We start from the raw sequence: 22240 nt of genomic DNA, 5'->3' as shown, positions 1-22240 counted from the left end.
ACCATTCAAGAAGGCAGTCTTAACATCCATTTGATGTATTTCTAAATTTTGCAATGCTACAATAGCTAGTAACAATCTAATGGATGTTATTCTTGTGACTGGTGAATATGTATCAAAATAATCCAAGCCTTCCTTTTGCCTGTATACCGTAGCAACAAGTCGGGCTTTATATTTATTAATTGAACCATCAGGCTTCATCTTCCTCTTGAAAATTCACTTATACCCTAAAGGTTTAGTACCAGGAGGAAGATCCACCAGCTCCCAAGTATAATTTTACATGATGGATTTAATTTCACTATTTATGGCTTCTTTCCATAAAGAAGCTTCAAGAGAAGACATAGTTTCCTTATAACTTTGTGGCTCATTCTCCAATATATATGTCAGAAAATCAGGACCAAATGACTTAAACATTCTAGCTCTTTTGCTACGTCTAAGTTCTTCCTTATTTTCATCATCTATAGACTCTTAGTCTATATTCTCTTGTATATTGCTATTAGCAATATCATGATTTCTTTTAAGAGAATTTTTACAAGGAAATATATCATCAAAGAAACAATCATTCCTTGACTCAATAATTGTATTGACATAAATGTCAGGAATGTCTGATTTATGCACAAGGAAACGATATGCACTATTATTCTATGCATAGCCTATGAAAATACCATCAAAGGTTTTTGGTCGTATCTTAACTTTCTTAGGAGTAGGAACAACAATCTTAGCTAAACACCCCCACATTTTTAAGAATTTATAGGAAAGCTTTTGACCTTTCCATAATTCATAAGATGTCACATTCATTTTCTTTTGAGATATTTTGTTAAGAACATAATTAGCAGAGAGCAAAGCTTCCCCCCACAAATTTTGGGTTAAACCAGAACTTATCAACATAGCATTCATCATTTCTTTTAAGGTACGATTTTTGCGTTCAGCAACACCGTTCTGTTGCGGTGAATAAGGAGCGGTAGTTTGGTGAATAATACCATGTTCTGAGCAAATGTCAGCGAATGGTACTTCGTATTCACCATCTCTATCACTTCTAAACACCTTTATCTTTTTGCCAAGTTGATTCTCTACCTTATTCTTGTAATGTTTAAATCCAAGGCTTCATCTTTACTTCTTAACAAGTATACATGGGAGTATCTTGTGCAATCATCAATAAAAGTAATGAAATACTTTTTCCCACCTCTAGTTGGCATAGATTTAAATTCACAGATATCACTATGAATTAATGCTAGTGGTTCAGTACTCCGCTCTATAAAGTGAAATGAGGTTCTAGTCAATTTTGCTTCTACAAATGTTTGACATTTTAAATTTAAATCAATACCAAATTTAGATATAGACTCCATGTTAATTAATCTACAAATCGTATCATAATTAACATGTCCTAACCTACCATGCCACACATCAGATGATTCAATCATATAAGCAGAAGAAGCATTAGCTTTATTATTATTAATAGCTTTTGGTACAACAGTCATTACATTGAACTTAAATAATCCATTACTTAGATACCATTTGCCCACATACACCCCATTCTTAGTCAGCACAAACTTGTCAGATACAAAGACCAGCTTGAACCCATTCTTGCCTAGAAGTGACCCAAAGACCAAGTTTTTCCTAATGTTTGGTACATGCAGCACATTATTAAGAGTGAGCTCTTTCCCTGAGGTCATTAGTAGCTTGATCTTTCCTTGTCCTTCAACTTTTGCAGTAGAAGAGTTCCCCATGTAGAGTTGTTCTTCATTATCTATAGCTTCATAGGTAGTGAACATCATCTTTTAAGAGCAAACATGATGAGTAGCTCCTGTGTCCACCCACCATTCTTTATTATTGCTCACCAGGTTGATTTCAGAAATCACAGCTGAAAGATTTAGTTCTGACACATTTTCTATTAACTTATCTTCCTCAGCAATATACACCTCAGTGGTCTTTTTCTTGGGGTTATGTTATACTTTGCGGTTACGACAATCTTTAGCTCGGTGTCCTAGCTTGCCGCATATGAAGCACTTCCCACTGAACCTCTTGTAGTTTCCTTGGCTGGGACCTTCGCCAGAGTACTTCCACTTCTTATTCTTCTGTCCAGCTTCCACTACATTTGCCTTTGACATCATTGAAGAATTCCCGGCTTTCTTTTCAGATGTGCGGTTATCTTCTTCAATTCTTAGCCTGACAATCATGTCTTCGAGCCCTATTTCCTTGAGCTTATACTCTAAGTAATTTTTGAAATCTTTCTAAGTAGGTGGCAGATTTCAATGATTGAAGCTACTTGAAAGGATTCACTCAATGTCATCTTCTTAGCATGTATCTCATGTAGGATCAGCTGGAGCTCCTGCACTTGGCTCATGACTGTCTTGGAATCTATCATTTTGAAGTCTAAAAATCGTCCGACCACGAACTTCTTCAATCCAGCATCCTCTGTTTTATACTTTTTGTCTAATGACTCCCAGAGCTCTTTAACAGTATTTATTGGACTGTACACATTATATAAAGTGTTGTCCAATCCATTGAGGATGTAGTTCTCGCATAGGAAGTCTCCATGCTTCCATGTATCAATAGCTCCTAGCTTGGTAATGTCAGTCTCACCCTTATCTAGCACTGGGGCAATCTCAGTTAGATATTTGCTTAGATTCAGAATTATAAGATAGAACATAATTTTTTGTTGCCACATTTTAAACTCCGCCCCATTGAATTTTTCGGGCTTCTCCCCATGACTGACGAGAACATTAGGCATAGTAATACTCATATTTGCCATTTGTCTGATTATATATTAAATATACAGACCACAGTCAAATTTACAGAAATAAAATAACAACAATATTTAAATAATTAAACTATAGTATAAGCGGAATCTGTCTTAAGATTGTTGTCCAAAATATGGTCTAAGTATACTATATACTATAGTACTATTTATTTAAATATTATGTAAAAATATAATGTTTATATATATATTGAATTAAAATAATAATCTATAAAAAAAATTTATTAAAAGTATATAAATAAAAAAACTATAAATAAAGGAACCTGATTAAAAGTCGAGGCTAGAATGTTATTCTATGTCCTTAAGACAGATTCACCCCGCTATGGTGCTAACGGACTCGTGGCGTCTATCTCCGAGGATATAACGACTTGTCTTCCTTCGGTAGTAGCACTACAAACCAAAGGAATAGGAGAACCGGCTCGGTGTAGTACTCTCTGACTTGAACTCGGACTAGGACTCAGAGTGATTGACTAAGGCTCGAACCCAAATACTAAGGCTCAAACCTACAAACTAAAGAGAGAAAGAGGAAGAAGAAAATTCAGAAGAAGAGAAGAATTCTCTGAATTTTGATGTGATTGCAAATAACCCCAAAGGGGGGTATTTATAGGAAGCAAAGTGCCCTTTTGGGTATGGGTGCAACCATGGGTCATGTTGGTTCATCACAAGTTGCATCCCTATGTAACTCTTTGGAAAATAGATGCAACCCTTTGGAAATAGATGCAACCCTTTAAAAAAAAACTAACTTTTAATTTAAATTAAAAAACCAACCATCCATTTAAATAAGCCCAGCCCAAAAATAAAGGCCCAATCCAAAAATCCATTTAGTAAAAACAATAATCGAATTTTACAATTAGGCCCAAGCCCAAGCCCAAATTTGGCTTATTTAAATTTCAATTGGTTTCAACATTTTTTCCATGTAGGACAAACACTTCCCACATTTTGCATACCCATTTAGGCTTATCAAAACACCACACTTTGGAGCTAATTTCTCATTCACCCAAAAACGGATTTGAGAAAGTAAATATACCACATTTATCTCCTTGCGGAGAGAAATGTGCTCGTCTAGAGATCCGCAAAAAATTCTTAACGGAATCTATTTCAAATCTTATCCAAAGTTTATGTTTTTTAATGCCCCCATTTCCAACATAGCATTCATTGACCCATCAACCTTGTATCACCCATTCTCACCCGACCATCACCCATCATCAACTCTCTCTCTATCATCATCTTCTCATTCCACCCACCGGCAATAACGAAAGACACCACCCACCGGACTTTCTATTAGTACTGCTCTCTCTCTCTATCTGGACGAAGACAAGACGATGCTGACGAATTTCAGACCACCGAAATCAGAGTTTTTCTCTTTCTCTAAACCACTATAACTTGGAGTTTTCTCTTTCACTCAACCACTGTAACTTGGAGTCTTTGAATCGCAGTCCATTGTGATTGCAATAGTTTGTTGGGGCTTTGTTTGAGTTTGGGTTTTCTGGGTCTTTTGTTGGGTCTTCTCTTTCTAAAACTCACTTTCATCTCTCTCTATAACCATTATAGTCAAACCTAGATTAAACCTTTTTTTTATTTTTTTTTAGAGAGGGAGACCCAATTTAGGCATCGGAAAGGGAGACCCAAATTCGCATCCACAAGCAATTCATATTCCAAAGTTCTATTCCCAATCAGCTTGTCCATGAATTCTGGCATCGGATATGGAGATCCAAATTCGAGGCTTTAGTTTCCATGGATTCCAGAATCAGCACACAGTATATAGAGAGAGATTGACACCTATATACCAATGTATGTATATATATAGAGCGAGACAAAGAGATACATAGATGTTTGATGGGTTTGTTGGTTTTCTTTTCTTCTTGTTAGTTGTTGGTATGTTCTTTTGAAATGGGCAGAGCTACTGATTTTCGAAAATAGAGAGATAAGAGTGTTCGTTTGAAAGGATAGTGTGTCAAGTCTTTTCACCTACACACTTGTTATATTTGAGTTTCAATCCGAAGCTTCAAATCAATGGAGAAAAAGGAAGCTTTGGGAAGTTTTATCAAGTAAGCTTTTGGAAGCGATTGCTACTGAAGGGTAACTACTCAAGACGGATTTTGATCTCATTCCAAACCACAGCACAGGGACATTCGGAGTTTTTAGTGGTGAGAATTACAGAGAAGATACTTGCAGAGAATGAGATGGGTTTTGGTGAGGAATTTTTGCAAAAACAAAATCATAATTACTGAACTTGATTTCTAATTTTTTACTTTCAAAATATTGAAAGCATAAATTATAATTGAACATGATTCTACTTTGTATTTCAACTTCAGAAATGAAAATTATGATTTTACTTTTGAAGGAAGTAAAAATAAGAAAATAAAAGCGTTAATAAACGGACCCTAAGTGTTCCGGTCCTCTCTCTCTCTCTCTCTCTCCCAGTTACCATTAAGTTTTCCGGTCCTCTCTCTATCTCTCTTTCTCCCTGTTACCATTAGGTCTTCCGGTCCTCTCTCTCTCTCTCTCTCTCTCTCTCTCTTCATGACAAGTATTATCATTAAGTCTTCCCTCTCCCTCTCTCTCTCCCTCTCTCTCTTCAAGAAAAGTATTACCACTGTGGAACTATATGTCTCTTACTTACATTAATTAGCTCAATTATATATTGAACATCCCATGCCACTTCTCTCTAGTATAATCCATTTTAGCATTTGGGATGATTTGTTATTATTATTGATGGCAGTTGAGTAATCTTTCTTTAGAAATGGCGAACGCGGGATTATATAGCTGTTACTCATCGATCTTGATCAACAATTCGCTAATGTGTTTGTCAAGAAATAAAGAAAAACTTAAATTTAAATTTATGAAGAAAAAAGGACTTTTTTTTTTAAAGCACCTGGTTTTGTTAACATGAAAACATGATATATTTTCTGTCATGTATCTACAGCGATGACATATTTTCTTATTGAATCTTCCCAACTACAACATTTGTATTACAGCAACATAACTATTTTTTTATGCAATTAATTCAAAATATATAAATCCTTAATTTTCCCTATTTGATTCTTCCCCACACGAGATTACCCTTGGACGTGATCTTACAATATTACTATATATATATATACACACACACACACATTTATACAAGCATATGTTTGTTTTTCTAACAGATAAAATTGGTGAGACAATAATTAAGATTGTGATTGTTAAAGATGTGTGAGAGAGTTTATCATGCATGCCATGCATTTAATCTCTTTTAATCCAGTAGATTCTTGAAGATTGTTGAATGCTGAAGAAATTTGACAGGTCGGACTTAAGTTCGACCGGATCGAACCAATTGTACTTTGTCCAAAGAGTTGCCGGATATATATATATATGCTCCTTTAATTAAAAAATATATATATATATATTTTTTTCCTATGAGTTGAAGACTTGTTAAACAATGCTTGATAATCCTTATTCAAATAAGGAATGCATTGAAGACTCTATTACTAGCTAGGAATGAAATTGGCTGAAAAAGGTAGAGAAGAAACAAGGGTTTGGTGACTGTTGTGAGAAGAGCAGAGAGTGCATGTAAATCTTGAAGGAGAAATGTAGCATCAAAAGATGATGAGTGAGTAGGGTTGAACATTTGGTTGTATATATATTCTCTATTTAATTCTTAATAATTTTCCTTGTACATAAGCCAAGAGGATTGGCTGAACTACGTTAAAATATAGTGTGTTGTGATTGACTGATTGTATCTCCATACATGCATGTTTGAGAGATTACGGTCACCGTGTGTCTTCCAAACAATTATTTATACATGTATAATTGATCGCTGAACCATGTTAAAATATTGTGTATTGTGCTTGACTAATTAATTGTATCTCATACGTATTTGAGAGATTATGCTTTCCTTGTATCTGCCAAACAATTATTTATACACGTGTAACTGATTGAGTGGAAACAAAAAAATTATAATTTGATTGGAGGGTTGGAATTTATTTGTGTACTCAGTGGTTGGCGCAGATCATTTCAACCTTATCCTCATTCTAAACAATAAGTGAGCTATCAGGAATCCACCACCTATCCCAAAAAAAAAAAAAAAAAAAAAAAAAGAGTTCAGATTCTTGAATGTTGGTAAGACTAATATTCCTTCTGCATGTATGTGTCGTCTTCCACGCGATGAGGTCGTCTTCGATCACTCTCTCTATCTCTTTCTCTCTTCAAGAAAAGAATTACTGGCCATTAACTGTTCCCTCTCTCTATAACCATTAAGTCTTCCCTAAGTCTCTATCTCTCTCTCTCTCTCTCTCTCTCTCTCTCTTCAAGAAAAGTATTACCACTGTGGAACTATATGTCTCTTACTTACATTAATTGGCTCAATTATATATTGAACATCCCATGCCACTTCTCTCTAGTATAATCCATTTAAGCATTTGGTTCATTTCATCATCTCATTTTTAGCTCTACGTACCTAATTAATTTACTAGAACATGTTCTTCTCACGACGTCGTCTTACTTCTTCTGTTATTGTATTAATTTGCTTGGCCACTTTTGCATCTGGCGAACCTACTCTTCCAACAGATGAAGGTATGTGTGTGCGGTTGTTGAGTTCTTTCATTTAGATTTTGATAAACTTCAAAATAGTAAGGTTTCATTTATACGAAGAAAGAAATGAGGGGTACATATATATGTATGTAAGTGATCATATATTTCTGTGTATATAAGATTTATAAATAATTGGAACATATATATATATATATATATACACAGGGGCGCCTTTGGCTTCTGAAAAATAATTATATATATATACACACGGGCGGAGCTAAAAAAAAATAGTGTGGGGGTAATAGTATAATTTTTTTTAATAATTTTAGTGAAGGTAGTAGTGTTTAGAAAATTGTGGTGCCTAAAATGCCCTTCCCTAACAAAAAAGTAGTACCTTCAGTTCAAAAAAGTAATACCTTCAGTTCAAAAAAGTAGTACCTTCGAAGAAAAAGTAGTACCTTCGCGGGTGTTTAAAAAACATGGTACCTGGACACCAAAAAGTAGTACCTTCAGTTAAAAAAAGTAGTACCTTCGAAGAAAAAGTAGTACCTCCGCGGAAGGGTATTTTAGGCACCACAATTTCTAAACAGTAAAAAACCATGTGCCACCTCAGCAATCCATTTTAGAGAAATATGGAACTTTGACTCAGCCTCTAAGTAAATATGGAACTTTGACTCCATTTATATGTAATTTTCCCAAATATATATATATATACTGTATATCAAAATGAATAAAAAAGTAGAATACATTACAATATATGTATATATATATATATATATATATATATATATATATATATTCAGTGGGAGAATTGCCCCCTCCCTGTATATATATATAAAAGCATTTGTGTTTTACATTTTTGCAGTGGAATTATTGAAAGAAGTAGCAAAGACGCTTGGAAAGACTGATTGGAATTTCAGTGTAAATCCATGCAATATTAGAGAAACGTCTTGGGTTTCCCCAGAAAATGACCATTATAAGAATAATGTAACCTGTAATTGCACCATCTCCAATGACGGCGTCTGCCATGTTGTTAGCATGTAATCTCTCTCCTCTCTCTCGATCTCCACATGTTCGTCGACTATCTTTTCTTTTTTCATTTATCCTTTTATTTTAATTTTTTTTTTTTTTTTCAATTCTGAATATGAAATGTGTCGGTGTCAAATACTGACCCTGTGCATGATACACACATACAGATACAAGTCTTTTATTTTTGAACTTATCCATAAGTTGAATATATATATATATATATATATATATATATATATATATATATATATATATATGTATTGTCTCTCTAACACATTAAATTTTAAAATTTCCAGATATAATATCGTTAGAAAAAAAAAAAAGAAAAAAAAAACTGAGAATTTCTAAAATAAAAAAGTATTAAGACATAGTAACTAAGTTATTCAAAACAATTAACCTTTTTCGGGTTTTTTTTTTTTTCAATTCTGCCAAAAAAAAGTAATTCTTTTTTTGGTCTTATCAAAAGAGAGAACTTTTTAAATCCTATTTTTTTGTTTTTTGAATTTCGACAAAAGAGATAATTTCTTCAATAATGATATATTTTAATAGTGTTTTTTTTTTTTCTGCCAAAAGAGAATTTTTTTTTTTTTTTTTTCAGTCCGGTCCAAAAAGGCAATTTATTCAACATAATTTTTTAGATACTTTTTTCTTTTCAATAATTTTTATTTTTATTTTCATTTCTTTTAAAATTAGAGTGCAAATATAAAAAAATGGAGTGCCAATATATATATATATATATATATATATATATATATTATAGACGTATACATGTACCTATTTTATATGAAGGTTTGAAACTTGAAATGTAGAGTTCTGAAAGGTCAGAGTCTTTCCGGGAAACTACCCCCTGAATTGGCGAGATTCCGTTACCTCCAAGAAATGTAAGTTACCTTCGACCCCATAAACTTTGTAATCCCTGAAATGCCCTTGTCTTTTCTTATTAATTACCCATTTGACTACTTAATCACAAATGTAGCCATCATTAACGAACTAAACAATTATCAATCGTTGCACACACACTCTTTCATACAGTGACCTCACCCGCAACTTCCTTTACGGTACTATTCCTCCAGAATGGGGTTCCATGCAACTAAAGACCATGTATGTATCAACTCCTCTCTCTCTCTCTCTCTCTATATATATATATATATATATGTGTGTGTGTGTAGTATATGTTATAAATTTTCTTGTTCAACAATATTTGACAAGATGGTTTTGTTGCAGCACAATGCTTGGAAACCGATTAACGGGTTCAATCCCAAAAGAAATTGGAAACATCACCACACTCAATACCTTGTAAGTTTTGGGATAACTTTTTTCATTCACATTTAGGTACATGTGATATAAATTTATTCTCTTAAGATGTTAATTTTGGTGGTTTTTAGAGTCCTCGAGTTCAATCAGCTTTCTGGAGACCTTCCTTCGAACCTTGGGAGTCTTCCTCTCATAGAGAAAATGTAAGACCCTTTCACCTGTTTTTAACTTTCTGGTGTTAGCTTTGAGTGTATGTGTACTTTATGAATGTGTGATTTAAATATAAATGAGACATACTTCTAAAGGTACGTTCAATTTGAGATCAATTGATCATTGGCTTATTTATTTATTTATTTTCTTGAAGGTTTCTAAGCTCAAACAATTTCTCTGGGGAGCTGCCGGGAACATTTGAAAGCCTTACCACTTTGAAGGATTTGTATGTATCAAAAGTTGATTATTTTTAGTTTTTAAGGGTTTAGGGTTTCTAAAATCAATTGTTCAACTTATTCTTTTACACATTGCAGTAGGATCAATGAAAACAACTTTACGGGAAAGATTCCCAATTTCATCCAACGCTGGACAACTCTCGAAAAATTGTGCGACGTCTTTTACCTGTATTAGTATTTCAATTTTTCTTTGGAAGATGTTCTCTGTTTATCCATTCATTTAAATAAAATTATGACAGGTTTATTCAGGCTAGTGGTCTGGATGGGCCAATTCCTTTTGAAATTTTTCTCTTGGGAAATTTGTCTGAATTGTAAGTAAATTCTTCTAATCTCATAGATTTGCCCATTTTATTTAAAACAATATCTAATGTGTGTTTATTCTTCATTAAAATAAAAATAAAATGCAGGAGAATCAGTGACTTAAGTGGAAGTGAAACACCTTTTCCACCTCGTAAAAGTAATAGCTCAAAAATGAAGATACTGTACGTTGAAAGTTTCTATATTCTCTTATTATTATTAGTTTCCTGTGTTTTCAAGTGATATACATGTGTGTGTGTGATTGCATGGCAGGATATTAAGGAGCTGTAATATTACGGGACAAATACCTGTTTATATTGGAGAAATGACAACGTTGGACACCTTGTTAGTGGAATTATACCTTTCTTTTCCATTCTCTATTTTCATGCATCTCTTATTTTCTTAATTGGCTTTTTGATCACATACTTATCTTCTCTTGTTATATTTGTTAGATACTCACTAAAACTGCACGTGCAAAATTCAAAATTAGTAGCATGTTGTGAGATTTTGTTGATAAATAACCCACTTTGTTGTTTTCTCTTGCAGAGACCTCAGCTTTAACAGACTAAGTGGAGAAATTCCAAGCACACTTGGTCTTCTATCGACCACAGATTACATGTAAGGAATTTCATGATCCATAATTTTTTGCTTTTCTTCTTATGGTCAATTTTGTTGATAAATAACCCACTTTTGTTGTTCACTGTGTTAACACCAACCACTCCATTGAATGGTTCAATGGAGTGGTTGGTGTTAACACAGTAAACAACATCCCGCATTAAAAAAGAAAAAAAAAAAAAGAAAAAGAAAAAGAAAAGAAAAGAAAAGAAGGCGCACTTAACAACTTCTTGTTATTCCCAAACAATTTGGACGACCACCTACATGAACCAAAGAGTCGCTGGGCAACCATCACCACCAGCACTCAGACACGCCGACGAACCCTCAAATCCAAAAGGAAATGGGTGAAATTGAAGCTTAAATGAGTGGTTTGTAGCGAGAGAAAGAGAGATATAGAGAGGGAAGAAACCCACGGCTAGGGAAGAAGGAAAAGTGCAAAAAAAAAAATGACTCTCATGCCTTCTATCACATGCATTGTCAAAGGTGGGGTCCACATTTGACTTATAAAATGACCGAAATGTCATCTCATGCATATAGAACCCTAAATACACCACAATTATACATTTAAACACATAATTACCTAAATATACACCAATTAATAAATATTAAATGCACGTGGACTCAAAAAGATTACCTGCGCATGAAAAATATTCCGAACATAGGACCCATACGGGGCCTTTGGGACCAAAAACTCGAAAAATGCTAAAATGACCCTAAATACATTTTTAAGAGTTCTAAACTCAAAGAAATGTTCCACCCCACTCTTAGAACGCTCGTGGCACGCTAACCGGTGTGTGCATGTAAAACGAGGCACGAAAATGAAATAATCTGAAAAGTAAAAAAATGCTGGAAGAATGGAAAATTGCAAAACGTCACATTATGTAGCTATTGTAGTCCCCGTTATCTTTCTCTTCTACCACAAGTCCAAAATCTCAAAGATTGAAGGTGAAATGATGGGAAAATGGTTGAAGTAAAATTAAAAAGAGAAGAAATGAAGAAAAAGAAGTGGGAGCAGAAAGAGAGAGGGAATTGGGTTCATTTGGTTTATTTTCTCTCTCTGCACACATATACATATCACTTAAATGTAGCTTCATTCTCCACCACAAAATCTGGTCAACAAGTCAAAAGGTGGGTTCCCCATTCTCAATAAATATATACTATAAAATTCCCACCCCTTTGTTAGGTGGTAAGTCATCACATGAAATCATGTTTCACACACCGCCAAATTATACCAACCTTCGAGTTTTCGGTTGCTTATGTTTTGCTCGTAATACTAACATCAAAAATAAATTTGATCAAAGAGGCAAACCGAGTATTTTTGTCATGCTCAAAAAGGGTATCGCATTTTCGATATTGTTTCTAAGGAAATTTACATATCCCATGATGTGATCTTTCATGAGACCACTTTTCCTTATCAAGATATCTTAGCCTCTCCATCAAACTTGGAAGTTTACATTTTACATGTCCTTGACAATGGCACATTCAATTATGCACCATCTCCACATGCAGTTTCAAATTTAGTTACGCATCATATATATTCCACTTCCTCTGCTCAAGTTATCCCACAACCCCTATTGCAATCCAACCTCATCAAGTGTTGTCATCCTTCCACATAACCCACAATCTCACCCAATTAAAATCCTGAGTCCACAACTTCAGCACCATAACCCATTGTTCCTAACTCATCTCGACTTTCCAGAAAGAGACACCCACTGCCCCATCTCAAAGATTTTCATTACCCCACTATCCCTCATTCGGCTAAACTCATTTAATCGGACTTTAAGGTGACTACAAGTTATACTCAATATCCTGTTACTTTGTATGTTCCGATACTAGTTTCTGTTAATCCCACATAAGCTTTTTTATTTACAGTGTCTTTTACAGTTGAACCAAAATCATTCTCTCAATTTGTCAAAATTGCATAATGGAGAGATGCAATGTTTACCAAAATTGAAGCACTAGAAAAAAAAAAAAAAAAATCATACTTGGACACTTGTTCTTTTACCCTTACATCATAAGCCTATTGGTTGTAAATGGGTTTTTAAGATCAAGTATCATTCAGATGGTTCCATTGAGCGTTACAAGGTCCGTTTGGTCGCTAAAGGATACAATCAAATTGAGGGCCAAATTACCATGATACCTTTGCTTTTGTGGCTAAATTAGTCATTGTTTGTTTGCTTGTTTCCATTGATACTATCAGAAATTGGTCCATTCATCAATTGGACGTCCATAATGCATTCCTACAAGGGGATTTAGATGAGACGGTTTACATGACCTTACCCCCAAGATTCGCCAAACAGGGGGAGCAAAAAGTATGTAGACTTAATAAATCCTTGTATGGACTCAAACAGGCTTCTCGGCATGGTTTGCCAAATTCTCTACGACATTGATCAATGCAGGGTTCACTCAATCTAAATCTGACTAGCTATTCTTTATTTACTCAGATTAATGGTTCTAATTCCACATTTGTGCTCGTTTATATCGATGACATTCTTATCACATTAAATAATCCCCTCATTATTCAGAAATTGAAGCAATTTCTAGAACAAAAGTTCTACATTAAGGACTTGGGGGAGATTAAAATATTTCCTTCACATCGAAGTAGGCCTTTCTAAGAAAGGTCTCTTCCTTACCCAACACAAATACACCACTAAAATTTTATCTGATACAGGAACCAAAATTGGTCGGATTTTTGAGTTCCCTATGGAACAATATCTAATCTTGCTACAGAGGCTGGCACATTATTACCAGACCTGGCCTACAATTTATTGTCGCCTTGTGGGTCATCTTCTTTATCTTGCTGTCACACGACCCGATATCACCTATGCTGTCAACCAGCTTAGCCATTTCATGCAATCCCTACATACTACACATATGGATCAATGGCAACTGTATCTAAATCTTCTGCAGAAGTCGAATACATATCAATGGAAACCCTTGCATGTGAACTTCAATGGTTAAAATATCTTCTTGCTAATTTGAGCATTTCACATACATCTCAGATGACCAGCCCATGTTTTGTGATAATCAAGCGGCTCTTTACATCTCTCACAAACCAGTGTTTCGTGAACGAACAAAGCACATCGAAATCGACTGTCATTTCGTGCGGGAAAAGATTCAAAACAAATTATTGTCTCCTCGATACATCCCCCCGTCGTGTCAAGTTGCTGATATATTCATCACCAAGCCACTTGGCAAGGATGTTTTCTTAAGACTCATTCGCAAGATGGGTATTCTCGACATCCACGCTCCATCTTAAGGGGGAGTATCAAAATATCAGCTCCACCACATCACATGCTATTTGTGCATAAATTTCTTTCATTCAAAGTTGCTGTTACTTGCTTCCTCAAATCAAATAGTTGACAATGAATATCTCAACTAGCTAGTTATTGAACTTGAATATCTCAACTTGTTATTTGCTTTTTTCGATAAAGGAACTAACTGAGAGATACTCTCTTGTAAAGTCTACATATATTCTCTTGTAACACATTGAATATATATCATATTTCTCCCAATACTTCTCTGATACTGTTGTTTATTAAGATCGATTTTTTTTTTTCTCCAGTTATTTAACCGGAAACTTGCTAAATGGATCCAACCTTGCTTGGACGTCGAAAGTTCGAAACGTGTAAGTTCCTCTTCAAAGATCATTTACCTTTGTTATTACTGTTTTCTCTGTTGGTTATTATGGGGCTGTTCTGCAGTACCTTTTTATTGTTTACCTATAAAGAAAGGAAAAATTGGCCATCTAAACTTTAGAAGGTACAAATGGATCATAGGCTCTTCTTAAATTAGAATGATAAATGTGGAAATTAATTTTTGATTTGATTTAATCCCACCACCAGATGAACAACACAGCTACGTACTGGTTATGTGTAACACACAGCTCAGAGAAAATAAGAAATTTATGTTTTGCATTGTGTACAATTAACACTAAGATATACAGACACCTAACAAGGACTCGGATGTATTTATTAATATTTATTTTAAATTTCTTTCAGTTAACCATCTAAAATGCATGAAACATAATTCTTATTGTCATTCTCATTAAAGAGGATCATAATATATGCAGTGATCTTTCATACAACAACTTTACACTTGATCAATCAGCACAATCTTCAACATGTCAGAAAGTGTAAGATTACTTGCCAGTTCTTACTTTTAAATCATTATTATTTTTCTTCACACCAGCCTAACTTAATTTTCACTTTGTTTATTTTCTTCAGAAACTTGTTCAGCAGCTCTTCAGCGGGCAACACACCGTAAATTTCTAAAGCATTAGAAGAATTTCCATCTTAAAATTAATTCTCCATCATTTGCATTACGTTACTGAGTACATGCTTCAGTTTATTATATTGTTATTACAAAAATTGTAATACGTGATACTAATTAGTTCCTAATGCCATGGTGCTTTTTCAGTGGAAATGTTGCATGCATGAGAAGTTTTGTTTGTAAACGAAGTAAGTAAAAATGTTATCTGCTCTTTTAGATGGTTAGTGTCACAAAGTTCTCATTTTTACTCTTTATTTTTTATTTATTATTTATTTTGCTACAGCAAGGAAAGATTCTTCTAGGTCACTTATATTTTTTTTTTTTTGAAAGATAAACTTCAATATAAATAAAGGAGAGGTACAAAGGCCCAAAATGAATGTTAGCCAAAAGTTAACACTGGACCAAACATAGCAGAGTCCCAAATAGACCAACACAACATAAAAAGAATGCTGAACTTGACCGTTACAGGCCACAAACATTTATTCCGGTAAACATGGAGCACTCTGCCTCCAACTGCATAGTAGTAATAAATAAGTTTTCATCTCTCTCCGAGTCACCATAAATCGGGCTCGAGTGCAAATGTGTTTCTCTTTGGGTTTCTTTTTCTATAATTTTCTTTTTCTTTATTTGCTTTTATAATTTTAATTTAACTGTTGATGTTAGAAGTATAAATATAGAGAGAAATACAATGTATTCTATTGATATGAGATAATATAAGAGTACAGAGGCCGGGGTTTATATAGGAGAGGACATGTGTGAAGAGTAATTAAATCATATCATGATAATGATATATATAGTAATGAGGGTAGGTGAAGATAACTAACTCTAACTCTAATACACAACTCTTTAATAAAATTAAGATGTTGATTTTGAACATGCGACAGTTGATCAACTAGGGCTGTTGTCCTGCCATGCGGCAATAGTGAACAATAATCCTGTTTATGCAATTCTCAATTTTTAAGAAAAAAATTCTCTTTTTTTCTAATTAAATTAAATTATTCCTCTTCCAAAATTGTACGTATATATAAGAGTAATTATAAGGCATTTGAAGTTAAAATTCTTAAATATTTAGTATTTTGGCATGTGAAAGATAGTAAGTGTGACAACGTACCTGACTTGGCAATGCGTATTTGGACACCCACTTGATAGATTAGTCTCAAAATTTAGAGAGGTTTCAGTTTGAAATTGAAACTGTATAACAAATATCAATTGAGAAGGTGAATAAATTTGGGAGCGGGCGCGCATGCAGGTGACTAATAAACTTAATTTTTGGTCTCAGGATACTCTTCTTTCCATATAAATTGTGGTGGAGAAGAAGTAACTGTCGATAAAAACACCATATATGAAGGTGATGACGATGAAGGTGGACCATCATTCTTCTCCCAGTCCCGGGGTGGAACGAACTGGGCATTTAGCAATACTGGTCACTTCTTGGGCAACAACCTCACTGCAAAAAACTATATTTGGACTAGTGCTTCTACACTCTTTATGAAAAATTCCAAGTTGTACATGACAGCAAGACTTTCTCCCCTCTCCCTGACTTACTATGGATTCTGTCTGCGAACTGGAAACTACACAGTAGGGCTTCACTTTGCAGAGATCATGTTTACTGACAAAAACTATTCCAGTCTTGGAAGGCGCATATTTGACATTTACCTTCAGGTAGATTTTTTTTCTTATCAACAATTGGTAGAAGAAGCCTATTTATCTGATACAGTTTAATGAGATGAGAGGCCGCTATCTATAAAATAAAAAGTGATCATCTACTAAAAGATTTTATTTTGTTTTGTTTTATCTACTTTGGCCCATTTAGATTTTTGATCTACACCCAGCCAAATTCAAGATTTTCTTCTTCTTCTTCTTTATTATTATTATTTTTTTGAGACAATTCAGTTTTTGGACTATAATTTGAGTTTCTCCTGCTTCTAAATTAATATCAAACTGAAATCTAAGCCCTTGTCACAGCATATAAATTAAAGTTGTATTTAATTAAATTTTTGCAGCGAGAGCGGGTGTTGAAGGATTTCAATATTGAAAGTGAAGCGGGTGGTGTTGGTAAGGCAATCGTAAAAAATTTTACTGCAGCAGTCACTAATGGTACGTTGGAAATCCGCTTCTACTGGGCTGGAAAAGGGACAACAGATATCCCTGAAAAAGGTGTATATGGTCCTCTAATTTCGGCTATTTCTGTGGATCGTGGTGAGTTGTATACTTTTTTGTCATGGTGTTAATGGTTGGGAACTGCCCCATACTTTCCACAATACGGTTTCAAGTTTACTTTCACATATATGTAACATACGGATTGTAAGAGAGGAAATTTATTCACATGGTTAGACACTACATTACTGTTTTTTTGGGAAGAACAAAATGGGAATTTTCACGAGGAGTATTTTTGGTTTTTATCTTAGTATCATATACAATATCTTAATATTGTGAAATAGTAACAATAAAAGGAGAACAAAATTATCTTTATATTTCTCTGTTTCCGCAAGCTGAATTTGTTCCATTATCAGAACATGGAAAAAGTTTATCAGCAGGCGCTGTGGCTGGAATTGTGGTTGCAGTTGTTGCATCCATTACCTTCCTGATTCTGGGAATCCTTTGGTGGAAAGGCTGCCTGCGACTGACTGATACAATGGATCAAGGTAGAGAAATAGTAATTTTAAATATCATCATCATCATCATATTCTTCCTTTATGAGGAAGCTAAATGACTTTGTTTGTTATGTTTTATATATAGTTTTGTCATTATGAGTGCTGTGTAACGGTATATGGATGCCTCTGTACACACTTGAACAATAATTTTTTTATGAATTTTTTTTTTGTTTGGATATCACTCTGTTTAACACATGGTGCAGCAACGGTTTGGTTCTCTTTTAGGCACAGATATCAGGATCTAGTGTAAAGACCTGTTTTAAAATGTTAGAAATGCCGGTTTTTCAAACATACTACTTATCTAACTCAATTTCTTTGACAGATCTGAAGGGTCTTGACCTACCAACTGGTACATTTACCTTACGACAGATAAAAGCTGCCACAAACAATTTTGATGTTGCTAATAAGATTGGAGAGGGTGGTTTTGGCCCTGTTTACAAGGTAGGATTTTTATTTTTTATTTTTTTATTTTTTATTTTTTTGGTAAATCAATTATTAAAAAGGAAAAGAGAAACTATACAACGAGGGGCAAAAGCCCACGGCCCAAAGGCTACAACCTAAGAAGGCTACAAGGTAGGATTACTTTCATTATCATTTTAATGTTTTAAGCTATAATAGTGATGCTCTTTCCTTAAAAAAGAAAATCTAATGCGAAAATCATTTTTTTTTTTTTTTTAAATGAAGGGACTTTTGTCAGACGGCACTAGAATTGCTGTGAAGCAGCTTTCGTCCAAATCGAAGCAAGGAAACCGTGAATTTGTGAATGAAATAGGCATGATTTCTGCATTGCAGCACCCTCATCTTGTAAAGCTCTATGGTTGCTGTATTGAAGAAAATCAATTGTTGCTAGTATATGAGTACATGGAAAATAACAGTCTTTTTCGTGCTTTATTGGGTAAACTTAAAACACATGCCTTGCTTTATTGCTTTTGGTATCAGACCACAAATAGACCGACAGACATTTTTTATACATGTATGCTTTAGCTGATTAGTTATGTTTATGTACTTGATGATTTGAAGGCACAGAAGAATTGCAGTTGAAATTGGATTGGCCAACTAGGCAAAAGATCTGCATTGGTATAGCTAGAGGTTTGGCTTATCTTCATGAAGAATCGAGACTAAAGATTGTCCATAGAGATATCAAGGCCACCAACGTGCTGCTTGATAAGGATTTTAACCCTAAGATATCTGATTTTGGTTTGGCCAGACTTCATGAAGAGGACAGTACCCACATAAGCACTCGGATTGCTGGAACTTAGTGAGTCACCTACTCTAATTCATAGTCAGAGCTATTACTACCATTATTTTCATTTATTATTATTTTCACTCGGATTTCTTTACTCACATATATACTGATCCCTTCTATATGGGTGTGCCCTGTTGAAAGTTGAAACGTACGCCAAGTATTAGTTATATTCTAAAAAATACGGACACTCCAAAATGGGCGAAGAATCCGTACGCCAAGTATTAGTTATATTCTAAAAAATACGGACACTCCAAAATGGGCGAAGAATCCGTGTCCGACACGTGTCCGACACGGACGCGCTTCAGACACGCCCTGACACGTGTCAGACACATCAAAAAACGTGTTTGAAATTTTTTATTTTTTTTTTAATTTTCGGATATGGCAAGGACACTCCGCGAACACGGACATGGCACGGTCACTCCGCGTGTTTGGAAATTTTTATTTTATTTTATTTTATTGAAAGCTGATATGTTCTGTTTTTTGTTTTGTACTACCCTTTTGGTATTATAAATGGTAAAAGTCCTAGGTCAAATGTTGAATGGAAATAGATGATAGTATACTTGACTTGTTTTTGTATCTTTTTTTGAGACTAGTCTTTAGGTTTTTGTGAATGTTAAGTGCTAACAGTAAAGTCCTGAATGTTAAACAGTCATGAATCTTAATAGTCCTTTCTGTCTATACTTTTGTATTTGGAGTAAAGTTGCAATGATGATTAAATGATACTAGCTATTATTTTAATGTCTTATTTTTTATTTGGTTTTATAACTCTGTAACATTGCTCTGTTATAATTTATTAGTTATGAGTTATGATTTGTATTTTTTTTCATTGTGAGGTTGATAAAAAATAATAACACTCAGTCATTTTTAAAGTTCTGCATCATATATATGTGTGTGTGTGTATATATATATACTATTCGCCGTGTCCCCGCCTTGAAGTGTCCTAATTTTTTTGGATTTGCAGTGTCTCCGTGTCTGTGTCGTGTCGTATTTGTGTCCGTACTTCTTAGATTATATTTCATCTAGTAAGAACAACATTTTTGACAACATATATATCTCACAAAGAATGTGATACGATTTATGACTGTGCAGCGGATATATGGCACCTGAATATGCAATGCGGGGTTACCTGACTGACAAAGCAGATGTTTATAGTTTTGGAGTTGTCACATTGGAAATTGTCAGTGGGAGGAATAACACCAGCCACGGTTCGAAGGGGGAATGCTTTAACCTTCTTGATTGGGTAATTTCATTTTCTTGCATCTATTGTTTCTACTTGTTTTTTATTGTCAATATATTTTAAGCTGTGTTTGCTGCTTAAATAAAGCAGATCAAGAAAATGCTTCTAAAATAACTTGCCATTAACCTCTTGTGCATTGAAAGAAATTTAACATTTCATTGTAACATATATTAGTTCTTCAAAGATGAATATCGCTTTGTACGAAACTGGCTGGCAGATAATTCACATTCATTTCATATCATGTGAAACTTTGCCTAGGTGGTATACTAAGTACTGAAATCACAATGATATGCTCTTTGTTCGACACTGGAAAGTTTTTATTTCATTTTCATTGAGACAAAGAGAGGTTTGGTACCCTCTACTTCCAATCACAATGCATACCCAATCATACTTGAATTCTAAGATAGCAATTTTATATTTTTCCTAGGCACTTGAATTGAAGGAGAAGGGGGATCTGCTGGAGCTAGTCGATCCAAGGTTGGGACCAGACTTCAACAAAGAAGAGGTGTTGGGGATGATTAAGATAGCTTTGTTGTGTACCGATGTCTCGTCAGCAGTTAGACCTACCATGTCTTCAGTGGTCAGCATGCTCGAAGGTAGAGCAATTGCTCAGGAGTTGATTCCCGGTGCTCCAAGTAGCGCCATGAATGTCAAGGAAATGAAAGATGTGTACCAACACAGTCATGAAACTGACTTGAGTAAAGACAGCCTGATCCAAAGTATGTCAGTTGATGAGCCATGGACTGCCTCTTCCACATCTACCGCTGATCTCTACCCAGTCAATCTGAATTCTGATTATTTGGTATACAGAAATTAGACAAATTGTACATGTTGTCTGGAGTCTTGAATCTGATTATCATCTTGTTTATCCTTACGCCATATGAACGTATAATGCTTCTGAAACGTTGTATAAAAAAAAGATCCCATGGCAAAAGGGATACATTTTTCTCTTTAGTGTTTGACTTGCATTAGTGAATCAGATATTGGTCCTTTGTTTTGGTCTTTTGGGATGCTTTCTTTGTATTAATGTTATTATTATGAATGGCAGTTGAGTGATCTTTTAAAATATATTTGTTAATTACTACCATGTTTTTTCTTTTCTCGTTTGTGGCTAAAACAAAAGCTTATTCATTTGAAGGAAGCCTTTTCTTCTAATATATTATTTCTTGGAAAACGTTTACCATGAATTTTTACTTAAATCACGTTTTCCAGCTACTTGATTACTATTTTATATAGGTTATAAGCTAAGTCACACTGTGGTTCTAAGTTCTAAACGGGTATCGTTCTCACGCTTCTGCTCTCGTTTCTATTTTATGCCTTAAATTTTGTTACTTTCGCGCCCGTACATCCTTTATGTTACTTAACTTATAAGTCACTATATAGATGTGGGTAAGAATTTCATGTGATGCATATGGGACATGGTCGCATGGAAGCTTACAAAATAGCTTTGACAACTTGGGCTCAGTGGATAGTCCATTACAAGTACGCTCTTATGTATATACAATCACTTTACAGATTTGTATCTCTTGCTAATATGAATTCCAGAATTTTCAATGTGTTGGAAAAATAACAAAAATACTCGGTTTATAATTGTGTCTCTCTATTTACACAAGCACATAATGGCGATAATTATTAAAATGGCAATTGTTCAGGATAAGAGAGTTTATTATAGGATGCATCCAAGCACGGATATGTGAAGGGCTCAGTGGGGGCATTTGCTCTCACTGAAACTTTTTATTATTACATTTTATATTTCTAAATTTATACTTTTTTGCATTTATACCCAAAAAAAATTGAAATTGCCCCCGTTGAAATAATGAAAAAACCACTCTATATAAATCCCCCCATATGAATTCCTAAATCCGTCATTGCATCACATCCAATTGTTGAAGTTGAACACAGACTTCTAATGGCAATTTGATC

At 34.4% G+C, this 22240-nt stretch overlaps 1 protein-coding gene across 1 annotated transcript; it reads left to right on the top strand.

Annotated features, from left to right (window-relative positions):
* The first annotated feature begins 6753 nt into the window (after nt 1–6753).
* Nucleotides 6754–21383, top strand: LOC132307608 (probable leucine-rich repeat receptor-like serine/threonine-protein kinase At3g14840). The gene is made up of 24 exons (XM_059805419.1): nt 6754–7309; nt 8133–8307; nt 9106–9177; nt 9329–9397; nt 9521–9592; nt 9682–9753; nt 9915–9986; nt 10075–10146; nt 10236–10307; nt 10404–10478; nt 10567–10638; nt 10840–10911; nt 14474–14536; nt 14981–15043; nt 15135–15170; nt 15328–15368; nt 16460–16842; nt 17184–17379; nt 17694–17825; nt 18157–18275; nt 18519–18729; nt 18855–19092; nt 20170–20320; nt 20745–21383. Exons 1-24 carry the CDS (start codon nt 7213–7215, stop codon nt 21132–21134), a joined length of 3015 nt encoding a protein of 1004 aa, XP_059661402.1. The 5' UTR covers nt 6754–7212; the 3' UTR covers nt 21135–21383.
* The last annotated feature ends 857 nt before the right edge of the window (nt 21384–22240 follow it).

Source organism: Cornus florida, unplaced genomic scaffold (assembly GCF_030987335.1).
Source record: "Cornus florida cultivar Cherokee Brave unplaced genomic scaffold, ASM3098733v1 CherokeeBrave_3.0.0_Hap2_Chr05, whole genome shotgun sequence".
Classification (NCBI taxonomy): domain Eukaryota; kingdom Viridiplantae; phylum Streptophyta; class Magnoliopsida; order Cornales; family Cornaceae; genus Cornus; species Cornus florida.
This window is presented reverse-complemented; position numbering and strand designations above follow the sequence as displayed.

Coding starts and splice junctions, on each gene's coding strand:
- LOC132307608 (XM_059805419.1), top strand. CDS start 7,213: ATGTTCTTCTCACGACGTCGTCTTACTTCTTCTGTTATTGTATTAATT. Junction 9,593..9,681: donor ATCACCACACTCAATACCTT/GTAAGTTTTGGG, acceptor GGTGGTTTTTAG/AGTCCTCGAGTTCAATCAGC. Junction 18,276..18,518: donor GTTTTGGCCCTGTTTACAAG/GTAGGATTTTTA, acceptor TTTTAAATGAAG/GGACTTTTGTCAGACGGCAC.